The following is a 22,611-nucleotide window of genomic DNA, read 5'->3' as shown; positions in this document are numbered from 1 at the left end:
GATGTAGGTGATGCGGGGATGGAGGCAGCAAACCACCATGGCATATGTATACCTATGCAATAATCCTGCAAGTTCTGCACATGTACCCCAGAACTTAAAGTAAAATTTAAAAAAAGAAAGAAAAATAGATCTATTGTTATTAACATATAGAAGTGCATTTCCAGTAAATTGGGTTTGTTTCCTTCAGGTATTTCTCATGGGACATATATAAGCTTGTTTGTGGGGGCTTTTGCAAGGTTCCTTCACGTTTTCCACAATAGATTTTAAAAATACGGTGCTAATATGCAAAGTAACATAAAGGGTAGATATCTAATAAAGCAGCCTCCTCTTATCCTCAGGGAATACATTCCAAGATCCCCAGTGGATGCCTGAAACTGTAGATAGTACCAAACCCTATATACGCTATGTTTTTTTCTAACTGATAACCTAGTACTAGGTGACTAATGGGTGGGTGGTGCATACAGGGTGGAGACCCTGGACAAAGGGATGACTCACATCCTGGGAGGGACAAAGCAGGACAGCGAGAGGTTTCATCACACTACGCAGAACAGCGTGCACTGAAAACTTATGAATTATTTATTCATGGAATTTTCTGTTTAATACTTTTGAACCCCAGTTGGTGGTGGGTAACTGAAACCATAAAAAGTAAAACTGCAGATAAGGAGGGACAACTGCAATAAATTAACAAAAGTTTCATAGTAAGACTTTCCATAATACAAACTATATTACTGTTTCTAAATTATGAAAAATTCAAATACTGTTTGGATCCCATAACTCATTCAGCATTCAGCGAGTGCTGAGTGTGAGAGAGAAGATAAGGGAGGAGCAGTGTGGGAAGGGTATGGAGTTCTTAAGTCATTCAGATCTCAAATCCTGATTCTGCCACTTATCATGTGGCATCAAGCTGTTTTCTTATCTGTAGGATGGTATAATAGAAGCTGGAGTTCTCGGGGGTTCTGCCCTCCCACATTTCCTGGCATTCCCCTTCTAGGTCATGCACCCTCCTGGCAGCATCACTGCACATCAGTGACCTCTCCTTCCCTTTGAAACAGTTTCTTCACTTGGCTTCTGGGACCATCCCATACCTGTCCTCCTCCTCCACCTCAGGCTGCTCCTGGTCAGCAACCATGGCAAGTGTCTCCTCCTTCCTCTGGCTTTGCATGCTCCACAGGCGCCACGGTTTGGGCTTCTTGTTTTTAGTAATGCAGTCCTTCTGTGGTCTCATCCAGTCACATGAGGTTAAATGTCCCCTATATGCAGATGGTTCCCAAATTCATACCACCAGCTTCACCTCCCTCTGAACTCCAGACTTATAGACCCACATGTCTTGCGTCTACATAACATCTCCGTGTAACAGTCTAATAGGTATCTCAAAATTAACAGATTCAAACCAAATTCCTGATCTTACCCCTCAAATATTCAATCTTCTCATCCCAAGAAATGTATTCTCTTTTTAGCTCCTCAAGCTAAAAACAAACAAATGAAAACCCTAGAATCATACTTGGTGTCTCTTTTTTCTCATAATCCATATCTAATCCAATAGCAAATCTTATCTGCTCTCCATCTCAAATATATTCAGAATTCAACCAAAAGAATGAGCAGGACCAATGTATGGCACTCACAGAGGTCTAGGAAGAGTGCTTCTTCCTACCATCCAGACTGAAAAACCTCATACACACTTCATGTGCATTGAGCAAAATAGTTAGGAAGTCTAGCCTCTGTAGTGTAAAATAATTAGCCCTAGGCTGAGTTTTACTTGAGAAACACCTATTAAATCACAAAAGCAAGAGAATCAACTATTTCCAAATTACTGTATCCTGGAAAAAAAAAAAAGAAAAACTCAAGAATACATACAGGAGTACGAGAAATAGCTAGCACTCAACAAAGTAAAATTCACAAACTCTGGGCATCAATCAAAGGTTACCAGGCATTCAGAAAAATATAAGCCATAAGAAGAAGAAGAATCAATTAATCAAAACTGACCCAGAACTAAAACAGAATTAGAATTAGCAGACAATGACCTTAAAGAGTTATTATAACTATTTATAGATTCAAAATGTAAGTAGAGACATTGAAGATTTAAAGAAAAGACTCAAACCTCTAGAGATCAAAACTACAATGTATGAGATTAAAAAAAAAAACACTGGACAGAATAATTGGCAGATTAGTCATCAAAAAAGAAAGTATCACTGAATCTGAACACATAACAATAAAAATTATGCAAAATAAAATAGAAAAAAGAAGAGGAAAAGAACATCAGTGATACGTGGGATAACTTCAAAACCTAATATCTGTGTAACTCAAAATCTCAAATAAGAGAATACAGAGGCAGAAAAATGTTAGAAAATATAAATGATTTTTTTCACATTTTGAGGTAATAATGGATCAGTTTTGATGAAAATTATAAACACACAAGTCCAATAAGATCAACAAAGTATAGGCACACACACACATACACACACACAAAAAAAAAAAAAAAGAAGAAGAAGAAGAAAACCATACCAACATACATGATAATCAAATTGATCAAAACCAGAAAAGAGAAGAAACATTAAAAGAAACCAGAGATAAAGAACATGTTAAGTACAGAAAAACAAAAGTTAGGATAAAATCAGATGCTTGTCAGTAATAATATGAGTAAGAAGACAGTGAGGCAACATTTTTAAAGTACTGAAAGAAAATACTGTTAACCTAGAATTCTGTACCTAGTAAAAATATCTTTCAAAAATGAAAGTAAAATAAAGTCATTTTCAGACATACAAAAGCAGAAAGCATTCACCACCAGCAGAACTGTATTACAAGAAATGTCAAAGGAAGTCTTTCGGGCAGAAGAAAATAATACCAGATCAAACTATGGATCTTCACACCAAAAAAATATATAGCACCTGAAATGATAACAGCAAAGTATTTAAGATTATTTTCTTATAACTTAAATCTCTTTAAAAGATAATTGACTGTTTTAATAAACATAATAACTATGTATTTTGTACATATAAAATTTTATATTACATATAAGGTAATATTTATTATAACAATTACATAACTTGGAGGGATAATGTTGTAAGATACTTATACTGAAATATATGTGACATAGTATAATATCACTTAAAAGTAGATGGTGATGAATTAAAGATGTATACTATAAATCCTAAAGCAATTTTTTTTTTTTTTTTTGAGACGGAGTTTCACTCTTCTTACCCAGGCTGGAGTGCAATGGCGCGATCTTGGCTCACCGCAACCTCTGCCTCCTGGGTTCAGGCAATTCTCCTGCCTCAGCCTCCCGGGTAGCTGGGATTACAGGTGTGTGCCACCATGCCCAGCTAATTTTTGTATTTTTAGTAGAGACAGGGTTTCACCATGTTGACCAGGATCGTCTCGATCAATTGACTTCCTGATCCACCTGCCTCGGCCTCCCAAAGTGCTGGGATTACAGGCGTGAGCCACCGCGCCCGGCCTAAAGGGTTATAGTTCATATGCCAACAAAAGAGTTAAAATAGAATCATAAAAAATTCTCAACTCATCCAAAAGAATTTTTAAAAGAGAAAAAAAGGAATCAAAGGAAATGAAACAAATACAAAACAGCAAGAAGTCAGGCTTGAACCTAACATTACTGATGATTACATTATGTAAATTATCTGAAATTCCTCAATTAAAAGGTAAAGACTCTTACAATGGATAAAATAGCAAGACCTAAGTAAGTGCTGCCTCCAGAAAATATACTTTAAAAGACATAAAGAAACAAGGAGTTTAAAAGACAGACAATGAAAAAAGGTATTATGCTAACATAAGTCAAAATAAATATAAAATAGTTGTAGTAATATCAGATAAAGTATATTTCAGAGCAGAAAAAATTATCAGAAATAAAGAAGGTCTTTTCCTAATGATAAAGGGTTAATAAATCACGAGGACATAAAAATCCTAAGCATTTATGCCCCTTGAAATAAAGGTTCCAAATATCCTAAGCAATAACTGATAAAACTGCAAGGGAAATAAACAAACTCACAATTAAGGATGAATATTTTAATACTCCTCTGTAAATAATTGATAGAAAAAGTAGACAAAAAAGTCATAAAGGATACAGAAGGCACAATCAACACTCAACTAAACTGACCTAATTCACATTTATGGAACATTCCACATGACAACAGATAATGGATCCTTTTCAAGTATACTTGAAATATCTAGCAGAAATGACAATATGCTGGTTATCAAATCAGTCTCAATAACTTTAAAAGAATCCAAATAATAGAAACTCTGTTCTTTGAACCACAGAGGAATTAAATTAGAAATCAGTAGCAGAAAGATTTCTTTAAAATCGCCAAATATTTAGAAACTAAACAACATACTTCTAAAACCCATGGGTCAAGGAAGGAACCCAAAAGTAATATAGAAAGTATTTTGAACTAAATAACAAAAGCACAACATATCAAGATTTGTGGGATGTCACTAAATCACTTAAAGGGAAACATAGCAAAGAAAACGGTCTTAAATCAATGATCTCAGCTTGCTCCCCAGGAACTACCGGGGAAAACAGCAAATTAAAACCAAAGTAAACAGAAAAAAGAAAATAATGAAGACATAACAATACATTAATATAAATGAAAATAGAAAACAATAGAGAAAAATTAATGAAATTGAAAACTGGTTCTTTGAAATGAATAACATCAATAAACCTCCAATCAGACTGATCAAGAAAAAGAGAGACAAGCAGTGAATATCATAAATGAGAAAGTTCCTATGTCTACAGTTTCAACAAATATTAAAAGGATAATAGTGGGATATTATGAACTTCATAGTTATGAGTTTTATTTGTTTTTTTTTTGTTTTTTTGTTTTTCTTTTTGAGACAGAGTCTCACTCTGTTGGCCAGGCTGGAGTGCAATGGCACAATCTCAGCTCACTGCAACCTCTGCCTCCCAGGTTCAAGTGATTCTCATGTCTCAGCCTCTCAAGTAGCTGGGATTACAGGGGTGTGCCACCACACCTGGCTAATTTTTGTAATTTTAGTAGAGATGGGGTTTCACCACATTGCCCATGCTGGTCTGGAACACCTGACCTCAAGTGATCTGCCCATGTTGGCCTCTGAAAGTGCTGGAATTACAGGAGTGAGCCACCATGCCTGGCCCATACCTAAAAATTTGACAACTTAGATGAAATAGAAAAATTTCTTGAAAGACAAAAAGTACCAAACATACTTGATAACAGAGAGCTCTATGTCTAGTAAATAAATTTTAATTTGTAGTTAAACATTTCTCTAAAGAAAACCCCAGGCCCAGATGGCTTCACTGGTAAATTCTAACAAACATTTAGGGGAAAAAAAAAATAATTATTTATGAACTCTTCCTGAAACTGAAAAAGAGAGAATACTTCCCAACTGACTTTTGAGGCAACATTATGCCAATGCAAAAACTAAAGAAAGACATAAGAAGAAAAGAAAAAAAATTAAATACCAATATCCCTAGTGAACATAGGAGAAAAGTCCTAATCAAAAATTTAACAAATCAAATGGAACAATATATACAAAGGATAATATAATGTGAAAAGTAGGTTTTACCCCAGGGATAATGGATTGCTTCAATGTTAGAAAATCAATCGATTGTAATTCAGCATATTAATAAACTGCAAAAAGAAAAACCATATGATCATCTCAACAGATGCAGAAAAAAGCATTAGATAAAATCCATTATCATTTCCTGATAAAAACTCTCCCCAGTCTAGGAATGGAAGAGAACTTCCCCAATCTGATAAAGAACATCTATAAACTACTTACAGCTAACCTAATACTTAATGGTGAAAAACTGTTTATATTCCTAATATCAGGAATACAAAAATGATGTCTCCTGTCACCACTTATATTCCACACTGAACTGGAGGTACTAATCAGCACAATCAAAAAAAAAAAAAAAAAAAAAAAAGGTATCCAGACGGAAAGGAAGAGGTAAAACTATCTTTTTCCCAGAGGACATGATAGTCAAGAATATTTTCTTTAAGAAAATCTAATGGAATCTATGAAAAACTCCACTAGTTTTAGTAAGTGGGTTTAGCAAAGTTCCAGGATACAAGATCAATACGCAAAATCAGTTGCATGTGTATATTCTACCAATGAACGACTGGAAATTAAAATTTGTTTTAAAGCACCATTTTTAGTATCTCTGACAATATAAAATACTTAGGGATAAATCTGACAAAAAGATGTGAAGATCTGTACATTAAAAAAGATAAAATATTGAGAGAAATTAAAGAAAACCTAAATAATCACGGAGATACATCCTGCTTGTGGGTGAGAAGGCTCAATATTTTTGTGATGTTAATTCTCCCAAAATGGACTATAGATTTGATGCAATTCCAAATAAAATCCCAGTCAGCTTTTTTTAGAAACTGACAAGCTAATTTTAAATGTATTCAAAAATTTCAAGGACCTACGATAACCAAACCAATTTTGAAACTGAAGAACAAGGCAGAAGCCTAACAAAATCTAATTTCAAATTATATCATAAAGCCATAGTAACCAAAAGTGTGGGACTGGCATTAAGATAGAAAAAAAATAGAGCAATCGAACAGAATCAAGAGTTCAGGCATCTTTTAGATGCTATGCTAAAAGTAATATTCTTAAAAGAATAAACTAATAGGTTAAACTTCATAAAAATTTAAAATATCTGCTATTCAAAAGATAATGTTAGACTGAAAAGCTACAGACTGGGAGAAAATATTCACAAAGTATATATCCGATTTTTAAAAAATATTTTATCCCAATACAAAAAGAATTTTCAGAATTCAATAATAAGAAAACAAAAGATTCAATAAAAATGGGTAAGTTGTTTAAACAAATACTTTGCCAAGAAGATACATAGATCTAAATGGCAAATAAGCACAGGGAAAGATGCTAGGAAGTATTGTTAGTATTGTTAGTTATCAGGGAAATGAAAATTAACATCACAATGAGGAACATCACACACTCATTAGACTGACTATGATCAAAAAGCCAGACCATGCCAAGTACTGAAGAGGGTATGAAGCAATCAAAACTCTTATCAACCTGGCAGTTTCTTAAAAAGTTACCATCAATCTACCATAGGGGTTAGCAATTCCACTGGTAGATATAAGCCCCAGAAAAAGGAAAGTAATAAATGTTCATAACAGCTTTATTTGTAATAGCAAAAAACCTAAAACAACCCAAATGTCCATCAACAGAGGAACAGATAACCATATTGCAGTATACCCATGTACAGGTACAAATGAATATTCTTCATCAATAAAAAGGAAACATTGCAACATAAGATGAATCTCAAAATAATTACCTTGAGTAAAATAAGCCATGACAAAAGCAGAAAAGAGTACATACTACATAGTTCCACTTACATGAAATGCAAAAATACAAATAATCAATAGAGCCAGAAACAGATCACTAGTTGCCTAGAGAGTGAGAGAAAGTGGGGCAGGAGGGTAGGATTCCTGAGGGGCCTGAGGACACTTTTGGGGTGATAGATATGTTCACTACCTTCATTGTGGTTATGGTTTCCTGGGTATATACATATGCCAAATTTAACAACTTGTACATTTAGATATGTGTATGTATTGCATGTCAAACCCCAACAAAGCTGTTATTTTTCAGTTAAAAGAAAAAGAACATAACGAAGATGATACTCAAAAACAATGTCTGGCTCTGCATAAGGTCTGATAAGTGGCAACTCCTAGTCTTCATTCAAGAGTACTGAGCTGGGTCTACAGAGGCAGTAAGATGCGCTCCCTGTCCTCAAAGATCCCTCAGTTGATCTGGGAGAGAAACAGGTGAAAAGATTATAACAAACATAATTGTTTTTGAGTGTCACTAAATTAAATTTGAAGACGGTAAATGGTACAGGGACTGAACAGTCCAACAGAATTGGAAGCTTCAAAATAAAAGTAAGAAAAAATATTTTCCCTCCCTCTCTTTCTCTGGGTCCCAAATAGAGATTTCTTAAAGCTATGTGATTCCGCATTCATATTGTTATAATGGAGCGAGCATAATATCATGGTCTTCTTCTTTGTTTTCTTCAATTAGAGCATTAGCATCTTCCTCTTTCACATTATACATGTGGTGCCTAATCTTATTCTCATTTGCTTGAACTCGGTGTATGCTTTAGGATAGGGAAGATCTGAAAGTCTGGAGTGATGTCCCTGGACTGTTGACAGAGGCTGCTCTAAGGCAGAGCAAAGACTGGCCTGTAAGGATCCCCACTGAGTACTTGCTGGTGACAAACTAGTGAAAGTGATAAGATAAGGGCTGGGCCCTGAGGCTCAAGAACAGGAGAGCATCCCAAGGATGACCTCGTCCTTGGGATGGCAGAGGGAGGTCTCTTAGGATACAGTCAGATTGTTTAACCCAGTGAGCTCTCCTGTGTGTCAGCCCCTTATGCTAGGAACTTTAGGAAACCCTAGAGAAAGGAGATTAGCTTCTCCAGAGAATCAGCATATGCATCATTCCCCAACACAGCAGAACTTGGGTGAGACTGTGAAAAGATCACCCTACTGGGGAAATCCAGAAGTCCTTTTGGTGGAGGCAATGTTAAGCAGATCCTCGCAGGAAAGGGAAGTCCTAGACAATCACAGATCCAGAAGCACATGGCAGGTGGAAAGAAAAACCCTGGCAAAACCCCAAAGCTAGGAGGGAAAAATAAATACAAGAGACAAGAAGTCACCCATCCATTTGCGGGGATGACCCGTGAGATATGAACACAATAGTAAGAAGTAAATAAGGGTGTAAAGGTGGGGTCAGGGTCATCCTGCAGTGGGCTGCATGATGTGGGCTTTTCTCAATCTCTGGGGAGCCAACCAGAAGGATGGGGACAGTGGTGTCTGATATCAGGAGCACCAAGTAAGAACCATGTTTGGGGAGGATGGTGAGTTTGGAGAGAGGCACGCCGAGTTGGAGGGGGTGACAGAGCTTCCAAGTGGCCAAGTCAAAAGAATCTTGAGTCAAGCTGGATCTCTGGGTCTAGAGCTCCAGGGCAATGTCTGGAATGGACATGAGATGTGGAGCCACTGATGTACACTGACAATCGGGAAGAAGTGCCGAGGGCCTGCTGACTGTGCCTCCTCCCTTTTTAGAAGCCACCTCCTCCTGGCCCCTGCTGATCACCTCTTAGAGACACACTCTCTGAGAAAACCCAGGTGCAAAGGTTATGTGTGCATACCCACAGCATCTGTTAAGCATCTTAAACCATTTCCAACAAAGTGTGTGTTCTTGGTTCTGGAAGAATTCATGTAACAATGGAAGCTACCCGGCAACAACCAGAGTGCTTCAAGTCCCCATCAGCCTTGGTTCTTCAAGAGGCTGGAAAGTCATATTATTTTCCTATAAAATAATTCCCTGCACAAAGTTCCCAAGAAGCCAGACTATGAGGTGTGTGCCTCCTGCCTGGGCACAGAGCCTCATGAGGAGGGCATTGTCCTCTGTGCCCAAGTTCTACCCAGCGCTAAGCATACCTGTGAGTCTCCAGGCCCACAGGGTTCACCCACTCTCCTGGCATCTGCTGGAGGATGCCTTGAGAGGAAACATTTTACCTCAGTTGATAAAGAGGTTCCAAAATCCACCCACCTCATCCAGAGTGAAGGCTGGCTGGGCTTGAACTTGGCAACATCTGATGAATGACCCACAGAGGTCCTTTCCACCGCTGAAACTCGGGACTTAATTGTTGCCTTTGTCCTTTCTCTGAGGCAGACAGGGAAATGCTTGTCAACGCAATTTGCTCTATACTATGTACATCGACCTGCCTTCAAACAAACCTTTGAAGAATCTATTCCTTGCTCAGGGCATTGAGGATTCAGTGATGAGCTCAATCTGGCCATGCCCTCAATGGACTTACAGTCCAGTGGCCACCTTGACTAATGCTTCATTTTGTTTTCCACAAGTTCTTTTGAATCCTCCACCCTCTCTAAAGTAATTTGCAACCTAATCAGTTAATAAAAGTATTCTTTAAATGCTTTTAGCGTAACTAAAAACACATCCGCTCTCCAGTGTCCCCACAGTGGTGCCCAGAGACCTACAGAAGCTGTCAGTAGGGCTCATATTCACAAGGCTTTCTCTGCATCCAATTATTTCTTCTCCAAATAAACCAGGTCTGTAATATGTATAACCAGTACTCACCAGCAAGAAGGTAGATGTATTTAGAAAACCACCGCATAAAGAAAGCAAGTAAAAATATGTGCCCTTGAGTGTGTATTTTGAACCCAGGAAAATGCATAAGACAAATCAAATACAGAGGAAGAAACTGAAAGGCAGAGCCTATAAAGAATGAGGGGGATTGAGGGGCACAGCTAAAGGGCCATACTGGAGGCCCCAAAGACACCTGCAGTGGTGGGGGAGGCACAGACCTGAGCTTGTTTGAGAGGCTGAACTTCCTCCAGAGAAGTGGGGAGCAGTTTCAAGAAGTGGGAAGACAAGGACTCTGCGGCAGCTGAATTCTGGAGCATGTTGGAAAGAGTCAGGAAATGCCTGCCCCTGACTCTTTTTTTTTCTTTATTTTCCCCCTTATTTTATCTCTAGTCATTATATATGACAAACAGGAGGCTAGCAAACTATTTGTCTGTGCTCTACACTTGGACAGCTTAAAAATTAGGCAAAGCCTAAAATGATATCACATTGTAATAAGAATAACAGGACTTCTTGTGTTCGGTTGGGGCCATGCTGAAACCAGAAACAGTAGTCTTGAATATAGCTGGATCCTAAGGATAAGCCTACATGTAATTTGGAAAACATCTTGGTCCTTAAGCAGAGGCTACCCTGGGGTGCCTGGGTGAGAACTTTTCAACAGGCCCAACCTTCTGATAGAACACTTCAAAAAGGTCCACAAGCTGGCACCAAGGGCCAGCCCAAGGGTATTCCCTGTCAGTGTGCTTACCCGAGCCCCACTGACTGGCTTCACCGAATCGGACACTGACTATGAGTCAGGGATCTTTCCCAAGGCCATGTGCATGAGGTTACTGTTTGATTAAAAAAAATTTTGGAGCCTGACAGTCCTCAAATAGGATCCCAGATACATCATTAACAGCTTCCTGACCTTGGGTAAGTGATTTAACCTCTGGAGACTCTGTTTTCCCATCTGCAAAATGAGGATGATGGTAACTGCCATACAGGGCTGTTGATGAGGACTAGGAAGGTAACAAATGCACTGACAAGTGCCTGGCACATAGTAGGTGATTAAGAAATATTAGCTGGCCGGGCACGGTGGCTCATGCCTGTAATCCCAGCATTTTGGGAGGCCGAGAGCAGATCACTTGAGGTTGGGAGTTCGGGGCCAGCCTGGCCAACATAGTGAAACCCCACCCTACTAAAAACATAAAAATTGGCAGGGCAAGATGGCACACGCCTGTAGTCCCAGCTACTCAGGAGGCTGAGGCAGGAGAACCCCTTGAGCCTGGGAGGCAGAGGTTACAGTAAGCCAAGATCACACCGCTACACACTAGCGTTGGTGACAGAACAAGACTCTAGTCTCAAAAAACAAAAATATTAGCTGTTGTTCCTTCCCTCATAGAAAAGGAAGCCAAGAAAGGAGGAAACTGGTGCTCCCTCGAAGCCCCTCACATTTGGAGGATGACATACTCAGCTCAGAGATACTCGCACCATCCATGTGTGCTGCCAGGCTGGCCCAGGGTGCACTGCTGGCCACAGGGAGACACCACCATCCTGTCAGGTGAAGCCACTCCAGTGTGCCTCCAACAGGTATACCCCACATCTGACTCCTCCTGATGACACAGAGCCCTGGGTTCCAGCTGCCCCAGTAATGCCAATGTGCCTACCAGTATGGAATGCCCTATGGGCACCGTATACTAGTTAGTCTGAAGTTAACTCCAGCCCTGAAGAATAAGTCAAGAGGGACAGAAAAGGGGCCCATGAGGGTGGGTGGGGATTCGGGGAAAGAAAAGAAAACAGGTTAGGAATGTAAAAGCAGAGCACTTCTTTTGAAGACTGGCAACAGAGAATTACTGGCTATCCAATTTGAAGGATTCATCAGAAAAGTAAAACCAGCATCAGACATTTGACTTCAGGGTCACATGGACTGCATTGTTCCTTTGGAACAAAGAAAACTGAACTGTGAATAACCATAGAGAAGTCAGCAAACCCCAGAGAATCCAAACTTGTCAAGGATCAAGGCAGCCTCGCACAGGCTCTGAAAACAGGAGGCAGCGGTCATGTCCCTTCTAATTACCAACACAACCACCTGCACCCCACGGTAATGGACAGTTACTGCACGTCCCCAGCTGGCCTCTGTGGACATGTAGCTAATAAGATGTGAATTCATGGAGGAAAATCTATAAAAAGTGGACTTTGCAAGTAGTTACAATCTGATACTATCTGCGCAATTATTAAAATAAGCCACTCAAGACTATTTCAGCCATATGAGCAAAGAACTAATGAGGAAACAGACATCATCAGAGAATGAATTACCTACATAATAAACCTGCATCTTCCACAATGAAGCCATTAGAAATTGATCAGCTGATTTAGAAACAGCTGAAGGCCATAGCCCTGATCAAAGTTTGCACCAGAAACACATTCTGAGTGAGCTGTCAGTGAATATAGCACACCGGAGTCACACAGGCCACCCTGGTCAGTGCTCCTGAAAGGACATGTGGGCAGAGGGGATTCTTCAGGAAAGCTAGGGTGTGTGACACCCATCTAATGCCTGCAGCATGCAGGAGGCCAGGGCCAGACAGGGTACAGTGATGAAGAGCAGGCCAGGCCACCATGATCCCTGGTGTTGCCATTCCTCCCTGAGGCCAAACCGGTGGGATGTCAGTCATGAGAGAGACTTCCTGTTTATCTCCTTTACATGGGTACACTTACCTCTACACGTACTGGTTGTACACATGAACATACTTACACACACACAAACACACATGCACATACAACTCACACACCACTCACATACACTCATATACAGATATATGCACACTTTCATACATACACACCCAAACATATACATGCACAAACTCACACATACATTCATGCACACACATACATATACACTCACATGCACACATAAAATTTACATGCACTCCCCTGTACATACACTCAGCACATACAGTTCACACATAAAGACAGAAAAATCTCACAAACACACTTGTACATGCACACCTACACACATACACTCATATGCATATACTTACACATGCACATACACACACAAATACATACACTTGCACATACATGCACATACCTGTCACACACTCAGACACATCCATATGCATATATACACACCTTCACACAGGCACATCCACACACATGCATGTTCACACACACACACACACACAAACTCATACACAAACACAGATACACCATAAACACAGACATACACAAACAACTTGATTCACCCTCACACACCTGTGCACACCCTGCATACACATTCTTGCTCACACTCATGTGCACCCTTACTATCCTGCATGAAATTCAGCCTTTTTCCCCTGCTTATTCCTTTGCACCACCCCACTGCATCCCAATTCCTGACCTGCCCTAATTGCTCTAGCCCCTGGCTGCCACTGGCTGCCTCACCCCACCCACTGCCTGCCTCACCTCACCCACTGCCCTCTGACTTTTGACTTCCTCATGGACCCCAGTCAGAATTTCTCCTGTGGTTCCCACCTGCCAGGTGAGCACCCTGCTAGGTCAAGTTCAACTCTTTGAGCTCCTGCCTGAGCTAGGTGGAGCACCAGGATTCACGACGGACCCTCAGGTTGGAACTGAACCCAAAAGGATCACGCTGACCTTTCCCCAAAGGGCTAGAGGCTCAGTCCAGGCCATGCTCGTCACATTTCTAGGGCCCTTACCTCATTCACAAAGACCCAGTGGCTGTCCTTGGAAGCCAGATTGGTCTCCACGGCCTGCAGAGAGAAAAAGAACCAACATGAACGGAAGCAAGACAGAAGCTGGCAGACACAGGATGATTGCCGAGACAGAGTTTTATAAACATTGTTCTTGGAGAATATTTTCCTCACAAAACATGCCATCTCCCTGGGGCCTGCTCTGGCTGCCTTAGCTACAAGAAGCTTCATCTGAACACAGACATCTGATTTCCTGCTCTCCCTCCACGCTCTCCTGCACCAGCCCAGAGCAAAATTAGACGCTCCGGTTCCCACTGGCAGCACAGGGCCACAGGGACAGGCACAGCCTTCCTTCCCTAGGAATGCCTGCAAACACCTTTCTGCAGGGGAGCTTTGGGGATGAGTGTTACCATTAATCCAGGTTACAGAATCAGGAAACTGAAAAGAGGGATTTATGGGGGCTTGTCTAGTCCAGCCGTACTGAGTGGCATTCAGGAAGATGGCAGGTCACAGCAGCTCGGGGGCTCCAAGCTGCCTTCAGTTCTTTAGGATCTGTAGAACAAAGCTCTTTCCAGCTCCTGGGCTGTAACCCCATCCCATAACTCTCTATTACAGTGTTTTGATCTGTTTCTTTATGGCACTTGCCAACCTTGTGCTTGAATGGCTATCAGTTTATTTATTTCTTATTGTCTGTCTACTCTGCCAGAACAGGGGCTCCATTATGTCAAAGGCCACATCTCGTAGGTCACAGCTGTGTCCCAATAGCTGTAACCAGCACACAGCAGGTATTCAGTAAACATTGTTGATTATGCAAATGAAGTGGAAGGCTGAGGCAGACAGGACCCAGTTAATTATTTTGTTTCCTGTATGTGTTTATGAGTGCTTTCCCCTCCTTCAATTGGAAAGCCAACAGATTGGAAGAATTGGAAGAGACTGATGGTTTCCAAGCATGTCCCGTATGAATACATCCCGTGAGCAGGTGCTAAGTACTTGCTGAGCCTGGGCACTGTGCCAGGCAGACTATGAACGTGGACAAGAGCTATCAGATTGGAGTCCTGCTTTTTTTGTTTGTAATGTAATTTTATTATTCCTTTTATTGAAAAAAAAAAGGAGAAAAATAAAAATGCTCAGCATCCCAACATCTTGTCCCATTTAAAAAAGTATGCTGCCTTTGTGAAAATCCCCACTTTATTCATTCAAATTTATCCTCTAAATGTTGTTTGAAGTGTCCCCTTCTAGAAGATTTTACAGTTACCTCTGCAAGTAAATAGCTACAGACAGATATCAAACAAGTATTTTCATTAAAATCAGACCATGAAATACACATTGAGTTAAGACTTTAGTTTCTGATTTATCAGTGCAACATGAATATCTTTCCTAATCAGTACATAGAGATCTGACTCACTCCCAACAAATGAGGCATGGAGGTGTCAGGGCCTGTGCCGACAACCCCACCAGTAGCCCTAGGTCTGCAAATTGTCATGCACAGGGTCCTGTTAGACCCTCACTACATTAGAATGGACCTATTTGGTGGAGAACATACAAGCATGTGCTAATAGAGCCATGAAAGTACCCAGGTGACGCTAGCACCCCAATCCTTTACAGACAACACCCCACCGGACACCAAGGGCAGCTCAGGTGCCTTTCCCGGGCCATGTCTCCAGCCATGTGTGAGGGCATCAGCCCTGGCATCTGAATCGGAAGTGGACTGCCTCTACCCAGCCGTCATTTAACCACTCTGGTCTCTGTTTGTTCATTTGTAAATTGCAGAATACACTCGCCCCTTCCTGTCTGCCAAAGCATGTAGTCTCAGAAAGAGAGAAACATAGAGAATGGCGTCCATACTCATCAAGCCTTTCCCAGGAAGCAGTGAAAGGAAAGTGGCCGCTTTCTCCTTTTGGGGTGTCCAGCCTTGCTCGCCGACTTGCTCACATTCTAGCTTGCATCCAGTGAGTCTCTTGATCCCCACAAGCCTTCCATGCTCTTCCTGAGCTATGGCCCCATGAATCTTCCCTTCCCCAAGATAATGACTTATGTCTAAAAATGGCTCGGCCACTCCTCCCCAACCTCGGGAAAAAGGCTCTAGGTGCCCTCTCTTGCACTGGAAAGAAAGGAGGCTCCAAGAGATACTAAGCCGTGTACCTGGCTACACTACAAGGCCATATCCTCAAGATACTTTCCGCCCTTTCTACAAACTCAGTTAACCGGGCTCTCCCCAGAGAAGCTGCAAGGGCTAATGAGCCAAAGCTCAAAGGAGCCGCCAGTCAGGGTAGAAAAATGAGGGCACTTCAGGGTGGAGTCTCAGCCACCCAGTCCAGAGCCTCTGTCCTCTCAACACACAGACTCTCAGGGGGGTCTTCAAAAGCCTGGAAGCACTGGTGAAGAGATGGAGGGAGAAGTGGAGATGGGGTGGGCTGAGAATGCTCTGAGCAAATTGCTGGGCTCTAGCCACCTTGATTCCCAACATTTTCTTAACACTCATGTGGAGGACACTGGCAATGCTCTTGCCAAATGTGCACAGATGCAAATCTGGGAGGATGGCATAACATCTCAGAGGCTAGAACGCTGAACTGAATCTAAAGACGTGGTTTAGCAAGGCTGATCTCAAAGTCCTAAACTCAGTTTCCAGAAGCAGAAGGGCAAATGGAGAAATGAAGTTTGAAAGCAAAACCCTTGAGGAAAAACTAAAGGGGATTGCCTCCACCCAACTGTCATTTAACCGGTCTGGTCTTGTTTGTTCATTTGTAAAATGTAGATAACACTTGCCCCTGCCTGTCTGCCAAGGTATGTAAAAGCACATCGCTGGGCTCTAGCTCACCTCTAGCTCAACTCATGGAAAGGAGGGTGTGGGAGGAGTCTGTTCCACCCCTTGAGGGGTTGACCTAACCAGATCACCCCACTTGATGAAGGATAATGCACACTATAGGCCAGCCATGGAGAGGGACAGTTAAAGTGATCAGGGATGCTTAGAGGTGGGACAGTATAGGTGTCTTTAAATTGTTATGTGCAGGAGAGACTGAAATTGCTCTGTGCATCCTCTGAGTGTTGACTTAGAGCCAATGGCTTCCATAATCAGGGAGGCAGATATCAACTGAATATAGGAGACAACTTTCTGACTTTCCAAGTCATTCAAGATGAAATGGGTGCCTCAGGAGTAACAAGGTCCCATCCCAGGAAGTGCCTGAACAGGTAAGCAGTACCCTATTTACAGTGACATGTATCTAAGGTTGACCATTTGTGAGAGGTAAAGCTTTATCATGCACTGACATTCTTCAGCAATGACTCTCCAGTCTGACTGCATTTAAGAATTTCCTATGGAGGTTTAAAAAAAGAGGACCCCCCAGGCTCCACTGCTAGGGATTGTAATTCACTGGTAATTGTGATGTGCCTGAGATCTTGTGTTGTTTCAGAGCTCCAACCCTGCCTCTTGGCTTCAGGGGCTGACAGCCCTGCTTCAGAATATGTAGTTCTAGGAGGCTGAGGCAGGGGAATTGCTTGAACCCAGGAGGTGGAGGTTGTGGTGAGCCGAGATTGCGCCATTGCACTCCAGCCTGGGTAACAAGAGCGAAACTCCGTCTCCAAAAAAAAAAAAAAAAAAAAAAAAAGAATATGTAGTTCTGTGAATCTGAAGGTCTGGGTATACCTGTGCAGGTGAGAGGTTCTCTGCTTGTCCTGGAAGAAGCCATCACAGCAAACAACCTGACTGACAAGCAGGTGCCTTGGCCACCCTAAGACGTACTTCTACATAGTATAGGACTTATACGGGGAAGATATTGATGGAGACAATTGATCAGAAAACCCCACAGGACAACTGGCCAACGTTTCTGTCCTACTTTTCCTCACCATTTAAGCATCAGCTAATTTGTTAAGCCTCTTTTCTCCACATGGAGATAAATAGGGCTTTTCTGCAGCCTTTTCCAGAGGGTGCAACTCACACAGAGGCTGAGATAGATGGAGAGAAGGAGAAGCTACAGCAGATTTAGCAGGAACACTGCCTGCCCCCCATCACCCCATGCCACTCCAGCAATTACTGGAGGGCTGCCAGCTCTGTGGGAAGAGCCCTAAATGCTCACACCCCAGTAGGCAGTGTCCCTCCCAGCACCACTAATTCCCCTTCTAAGTGCTGCGCTTTCTCTTTTCCCCTCCCGCTACATCTGCAGCAGGTGGAGGCGAGTCCTCCCTTTCGTCTGCAGAGTGAGTACACTACGGAGAGTTCCAGCAGGCAGGCAGAGTGCACTCGAATCCCAGTTCTGCCGCTTCCTGGCTGAGTGCTCCTGGGTGAGACTTCTCACCTCTCTGAGCCGAGGTTTCCACGCCCACAAGGCATTTGAATACCAACAGTGCTACAGGAGGTTCTGCCCACAGTCCATGTGAATCTTGTTAGCATTTTTCATTACACTGACTCAGCATGTGTGTTCACGCATTTCTTCATTCAACAGACAGGGCCCACCCAACCCCAACAGGCCATCCTGATTCTCCTTGGTAGAGGAGTGAAACAGGAGCCTCGGCCCTGCCATCATGGAGGCACCAGTGGTAAAAAGACCCACAATAAATACAGCTTTGCAAAGTGATGAGCACTGCTGCCTCCATGTGCTCCCCTTCAAGGCAGCAGGATATGGTGCTTCCCTCCCATCTTGGCCACAGTGTGGGTCGAGCTGCATAATGCTGTGACCATCAGCAGAGAAGTGTTGACCCAGCCAGACAGTCAAAGTACAGCCCATGTATCCTGTAGGTGGGGAGGGGAAGGGAGCTGGCCTCTTCCTCAAGGTGGGCTCCCAGCAGGTGGGGTAGCTGGTTCCCTGCAGTCTGCAGTTGGACTCCTGTCCTCAAGCTAGACACTGTGTCTGGGAGACACAAACCTGGTGGGAGCTGGGAACTAAGGCCCAATAAGCCCAAAGGAATTGCTGCGGTGGCCAGAGGCCTGCAGTCCTCTAAGTTGCTGTGAATCCTAGGCCTGTCTTGGATTGCCAAACCACTGGGCTTGTCTGCCTGGCTCCTGTGGCCATCATACACTGGCAAACGCAAAACTTCAGAAGAGTTAAGGATATGAGAAGTTGCAAAGGATCCAGCTGCCTTCTCTTCTAGCCCCTTTGGAATGGAGGAGACAGCAGGTGCTGATGGTGGTGACGGGCACATGAGACAGCTGGGAGGCTGGACACAGTCAGCCATGGGTAAAAGACACAGCTGAGTGTCCACACGTGTGCTGACTTATGTGTACATACACATCTTGACACCCACATTCCACCCTCTGGAGAGAAAAGTGTGCTGTCATAAGCAAACCCCAGCTAAAGGAGGCCTAAGGCAGCTCTTCTTCCCACGCCCGGGGAGCCGACTGTGGAAGGGAATGTGTCTCCCTGCTCCAGAGCAACAGCCCCAATCTAAACCTCGGTGCCTTTTCCCAGTGACACCCAAGAGCTGGGTTGTAAGTGACACCAACAGACCATCCTGCAGGCCCACTGAGGGCCCAAGGACATCTGCATCCTGCTATGGCCACCCTAATCTCACAGTTTTCACATGGAAATAAGTATGGGCCAAGCACAGGCTCCCAGCTTCCAAACAGTCTTTGGACAGAAAGGAGTTCCTGAGCACTGACAAGAATGTCAAGTGTAGGGGTGGCTCTCCTGGACTGGTGCTCGGGAGGGCTGACAGCTGTCCCTGGACCATATGGTAGTGAAGATCAGTTCTAATATTCAGGAGCCCGAAAGGAAGTAGAGAAGGCAGTGGGGCTGAGCACGCTGGAGGAAGTATCTCCAGTCTGGGTCCCTTTCCTCTGTGTCCTTAGCTTTTTTTCACTCAAGACTAAACTGGAGCCATTTCCAAGGGCGATGAGAGCTTGCTTTTAGTAACCATTCCCCAAGATACTTCAATACATCTCCCCTGCTTCACAACCCACACACCTCATTTACTCCCAACAACCTAACGAGTCATGCAGTGTTCTCATCCCCCCTTCACAGACAGGAAACTGAGACCTGCATCTAGGCTGGTATCTTGCAGAAGGTCCCTTAGCCAGTACGCAGCAGAGGTTAGATTTGAACTCTGGCCCCACTGTCTCCAAAGCCTGTGCTCTTTTCTTTGGTCATGCTGCTCCCCAAACGCCCCAGACAACTGTCTGAAAAAGCTTTTGGGTCTAGACCTGGCCCCATGACAATGGGAACAAAATGGTCTTTTTTCTCATATCTGAGAAAACACCGTTACGAGTCAGAGTGCTGTCCTTCTCCAGGTTAACTTGTTCTCATAGGTCTGAGACCATTATCCCACTTGCATTTCTAAAGTGTGAGACTGTTTTTCTTTATCTTGGCCTAAAGGAATAGTAAATGGAGTGAAAAAACCTCCACATGGAAGCCTTCCAGCAACATGGCTGAGGATTTATTTCACAAAGTGCAAATGTCACCAATTATTTATGTACGTGTTAATTGTTGGCCACTTCTCTAGGCATCCCCCCAACACTAGGAGCCTGAGATAATGAAATCTTGTGGCAATTAGCATCTTTTTAAAACCCCAACTCTAACACTTGAGAACATTCTCCCCATGGAGCCCAGGGCCTGGCACTTTCCCAAGGACAGATATTGAGCTCACATTAAAGGCCCACTGCTGCCTTTGCAACAACATGTCATTTAGGAACAATGCTCTCTGTGCAATGTCACCCCCTCTCCAAAGCATTTGGGAGCACAACACCCCTCCATTTGCAAGGAAGGGGTGTAGCTAGCTGCAGGAGGATGGATTATTTGAAGAACCCGTTTAAAAGGAAATCAGCAAAGCAGACATCATGAGGCCCGAGTTTCAAAAGTTATGCTGAGAAGCATGAGGAAACCCCTAAAGAGCAGTTATCACAGAACTTTCTCAGCCACCCTGTGCCTTCCAGGGGCTGCTTGCTTGGGAAAACATCCCAAGATGCTGGCCCGGCTGCTTCTCCTTGCCCCAGCCTTATCTCTGGAGTCTCTTTGCGCTTTGCATTCACCAGGAAACTGCCCTCAAGTTCCCTCCATGTCCCACCTCCATCCTTACTCTTAGATCCCACGGGGAATCTTGGATCCCAGCAGGTCTCTTTCCCAGTGTTTTCTCCCAGGCCTTTCCCAGGAATCAGCCCCTCCTGACGGTCATCTGTTTCCACCTCACCCATCTCTCTGCTGGAGGATCCTTCAAGTCCAAGGCCCCCACCCTTGGCAGGAACAGGAAACACCCCATCTGGGCCCAGGGAAAAGCAGCTGAGCACGAGGGAGTGCATAGGCTCAGGTCACTGAAGGATGCTGGAGACAAGTCACTCCCAACGCTAGCAAAGCCATCTGAGGAAGGTGTAGCAGAATTTACCCTGTGAAGCGCTAAACCACAGCTCTGGGGGAGGCAAAGAGGGCCGTTTTGCTGAGAGAAAGCTGAACCTGCCACTGAGGAGCTCAGGGAAGGCACTGGCTGGGAAAGGCTGGAGTGGAAGGCTGGTTGCAGGCTGAAAGCAATTGCTGGCACTTACAGAAACCTCATCCAGCCCAGATCCTGAGCTAAGCCCTCTACACACGAGCCCTCCCTGAGCCCTCACAACAGCTCACTGAAGGAGGTTACTGAGCTGCAGCCTACAAATGGAAAAACCAAGGCTCAGAAGGATGAAGTGATTTTCCCAAAGTCTTCCAGAAAGTTAGTGTAGCCAGGCCTTTGCAATGCAAAACCCACATGCTTTCTACCGTGTTTCACTGACTTGGGGACCAAGAGAAGACGAAACTCATTCTCTGCACTTTTCCTAGGTGTTTAGTGCAAAAACCACGAAACCCATTCTCTGCACTTTTCCTAGGTGTTTAGTGCAAAAACAACAGCCGAGCCAGAAAGTGATCCAGGTGACAGTGATAGTGATGCCTGAATAGTGGGGACCTGGAGAACTTCAGGGGCTTCTGCAAAGTTAGATCCTGGTTTCTAGAGTTTCCTGTCACCCCCTTTCAAAATTCCTGGATCAGGTACATGTCTGGCTGCCAAAGGATTTTTTTGCATATGCAGAGTAGCCTCTAGTCTCTCACTAGGAAGTGAGCTCCTGGAGGCCAAAGCCTGGTCTAATTATCCCAAAGCCACTTGTGGGACACAGCGCCTGGTAGACAGTGAACTTCAAAATGTGCTTATAGAATGAATGAATGGGTGATTCACGTTCCTGGGGCTGAGTAGAAGGAAGGCCAGGAGCATACATAGAAACCCTAGTACAGTGAAAAAGAATATGAACGTACAAGTGGCCTTTGCTTTGCACGGTGCATGGTATCGTGGTAACCAAATCCCACGCATATGGAACTAGTGTCCTCACTTTGCACAAACTTGATTATACACTTGATTTTTGGTTAACATTGTGCCATGCAAAGTGAGAACTACCTGTATGTGCAAATAATACCCCTTTTCTACACATCTGAGAGAATCTGAGAAAGAAACAAAGTGAACTTGAAAGTGGATAAATGCAAGATGCCATGACCTTTAGGAGCTGATGGAAACATGATCAAATTCTAGAGCTTTTCCTCCAAGATACAATTGTTTCTTCATTTGTGCTGAGTGTTGATCCTCCTGATGCTAGCTCCCATATATCATGCCTAACAACATAGTAAGTTCTGGGCTAGTTTTGTCAATCAATGACATTCAAAAAGATATTACTGAAACACCAGAGAGAGAGTGTTGAGCATTAGACTTTTTTTGACACTGGCTCAGATATCTGAAAAGCTATTATGTTGCTATGGAAAAAAAGAAAAAAAGAAAGAAAGGAAAGAAAGAAAGAAAGGAAGGAAAGAAAGAAGAAAGAAAGAAAGAAAGAAAGAAAGAAAGAAAGAAAGAAAGAAAGAAAGAAAGAAAGAAA

At 43.0% G+C, this 22,611-nt stretch overlaps 1 protein-coding gene across 2 annotated transcripts in view; it reads right to left on the bottom strand.

The window, feature by feature from the left end:
* The window catches only part of GRID1 (glutamate ionotropic receptor delta type subunit 1), a 770,306-nt gene that overhangs the window by 301,985 nt on the left and 445,710 nt on the right, over positions 1-22,611 (bottom strand). For both annotated transcript variants that reach the window (XM_017508524.2, XM_017508525.2), the window contains exon 5: positions 13,806-13,859. In XM_017508524.2, the coding sequence (XP_017364013.1) occupies positions 13,806-13,859 (54 nt within the window). The remainder of the gene's footprint in view (positions 1-13,805; positions 13,860-22,611) is intronic.

Source organism: Cebus imitator, unplaced genomic scaffold, assembly GCF_001604975.1.
Source record: "Cebus imitator isolate Cc_AM_T3 unplaced genomic scaffold, Cebus_imitator-1.0 Scaffold393, whole genome shotgun sequence".
Taxonomy (NCBI): Eukaryota; Metazoa; Chordata; class Mammalia; order Primates; family Cebidae; genus Cebus; species Cebus imitator.
The sequence above is the reverse complement of the archived record's forward strand: the minus strand, read 5'-3'. Positions and strand labels throughout refer to the sequence as shown.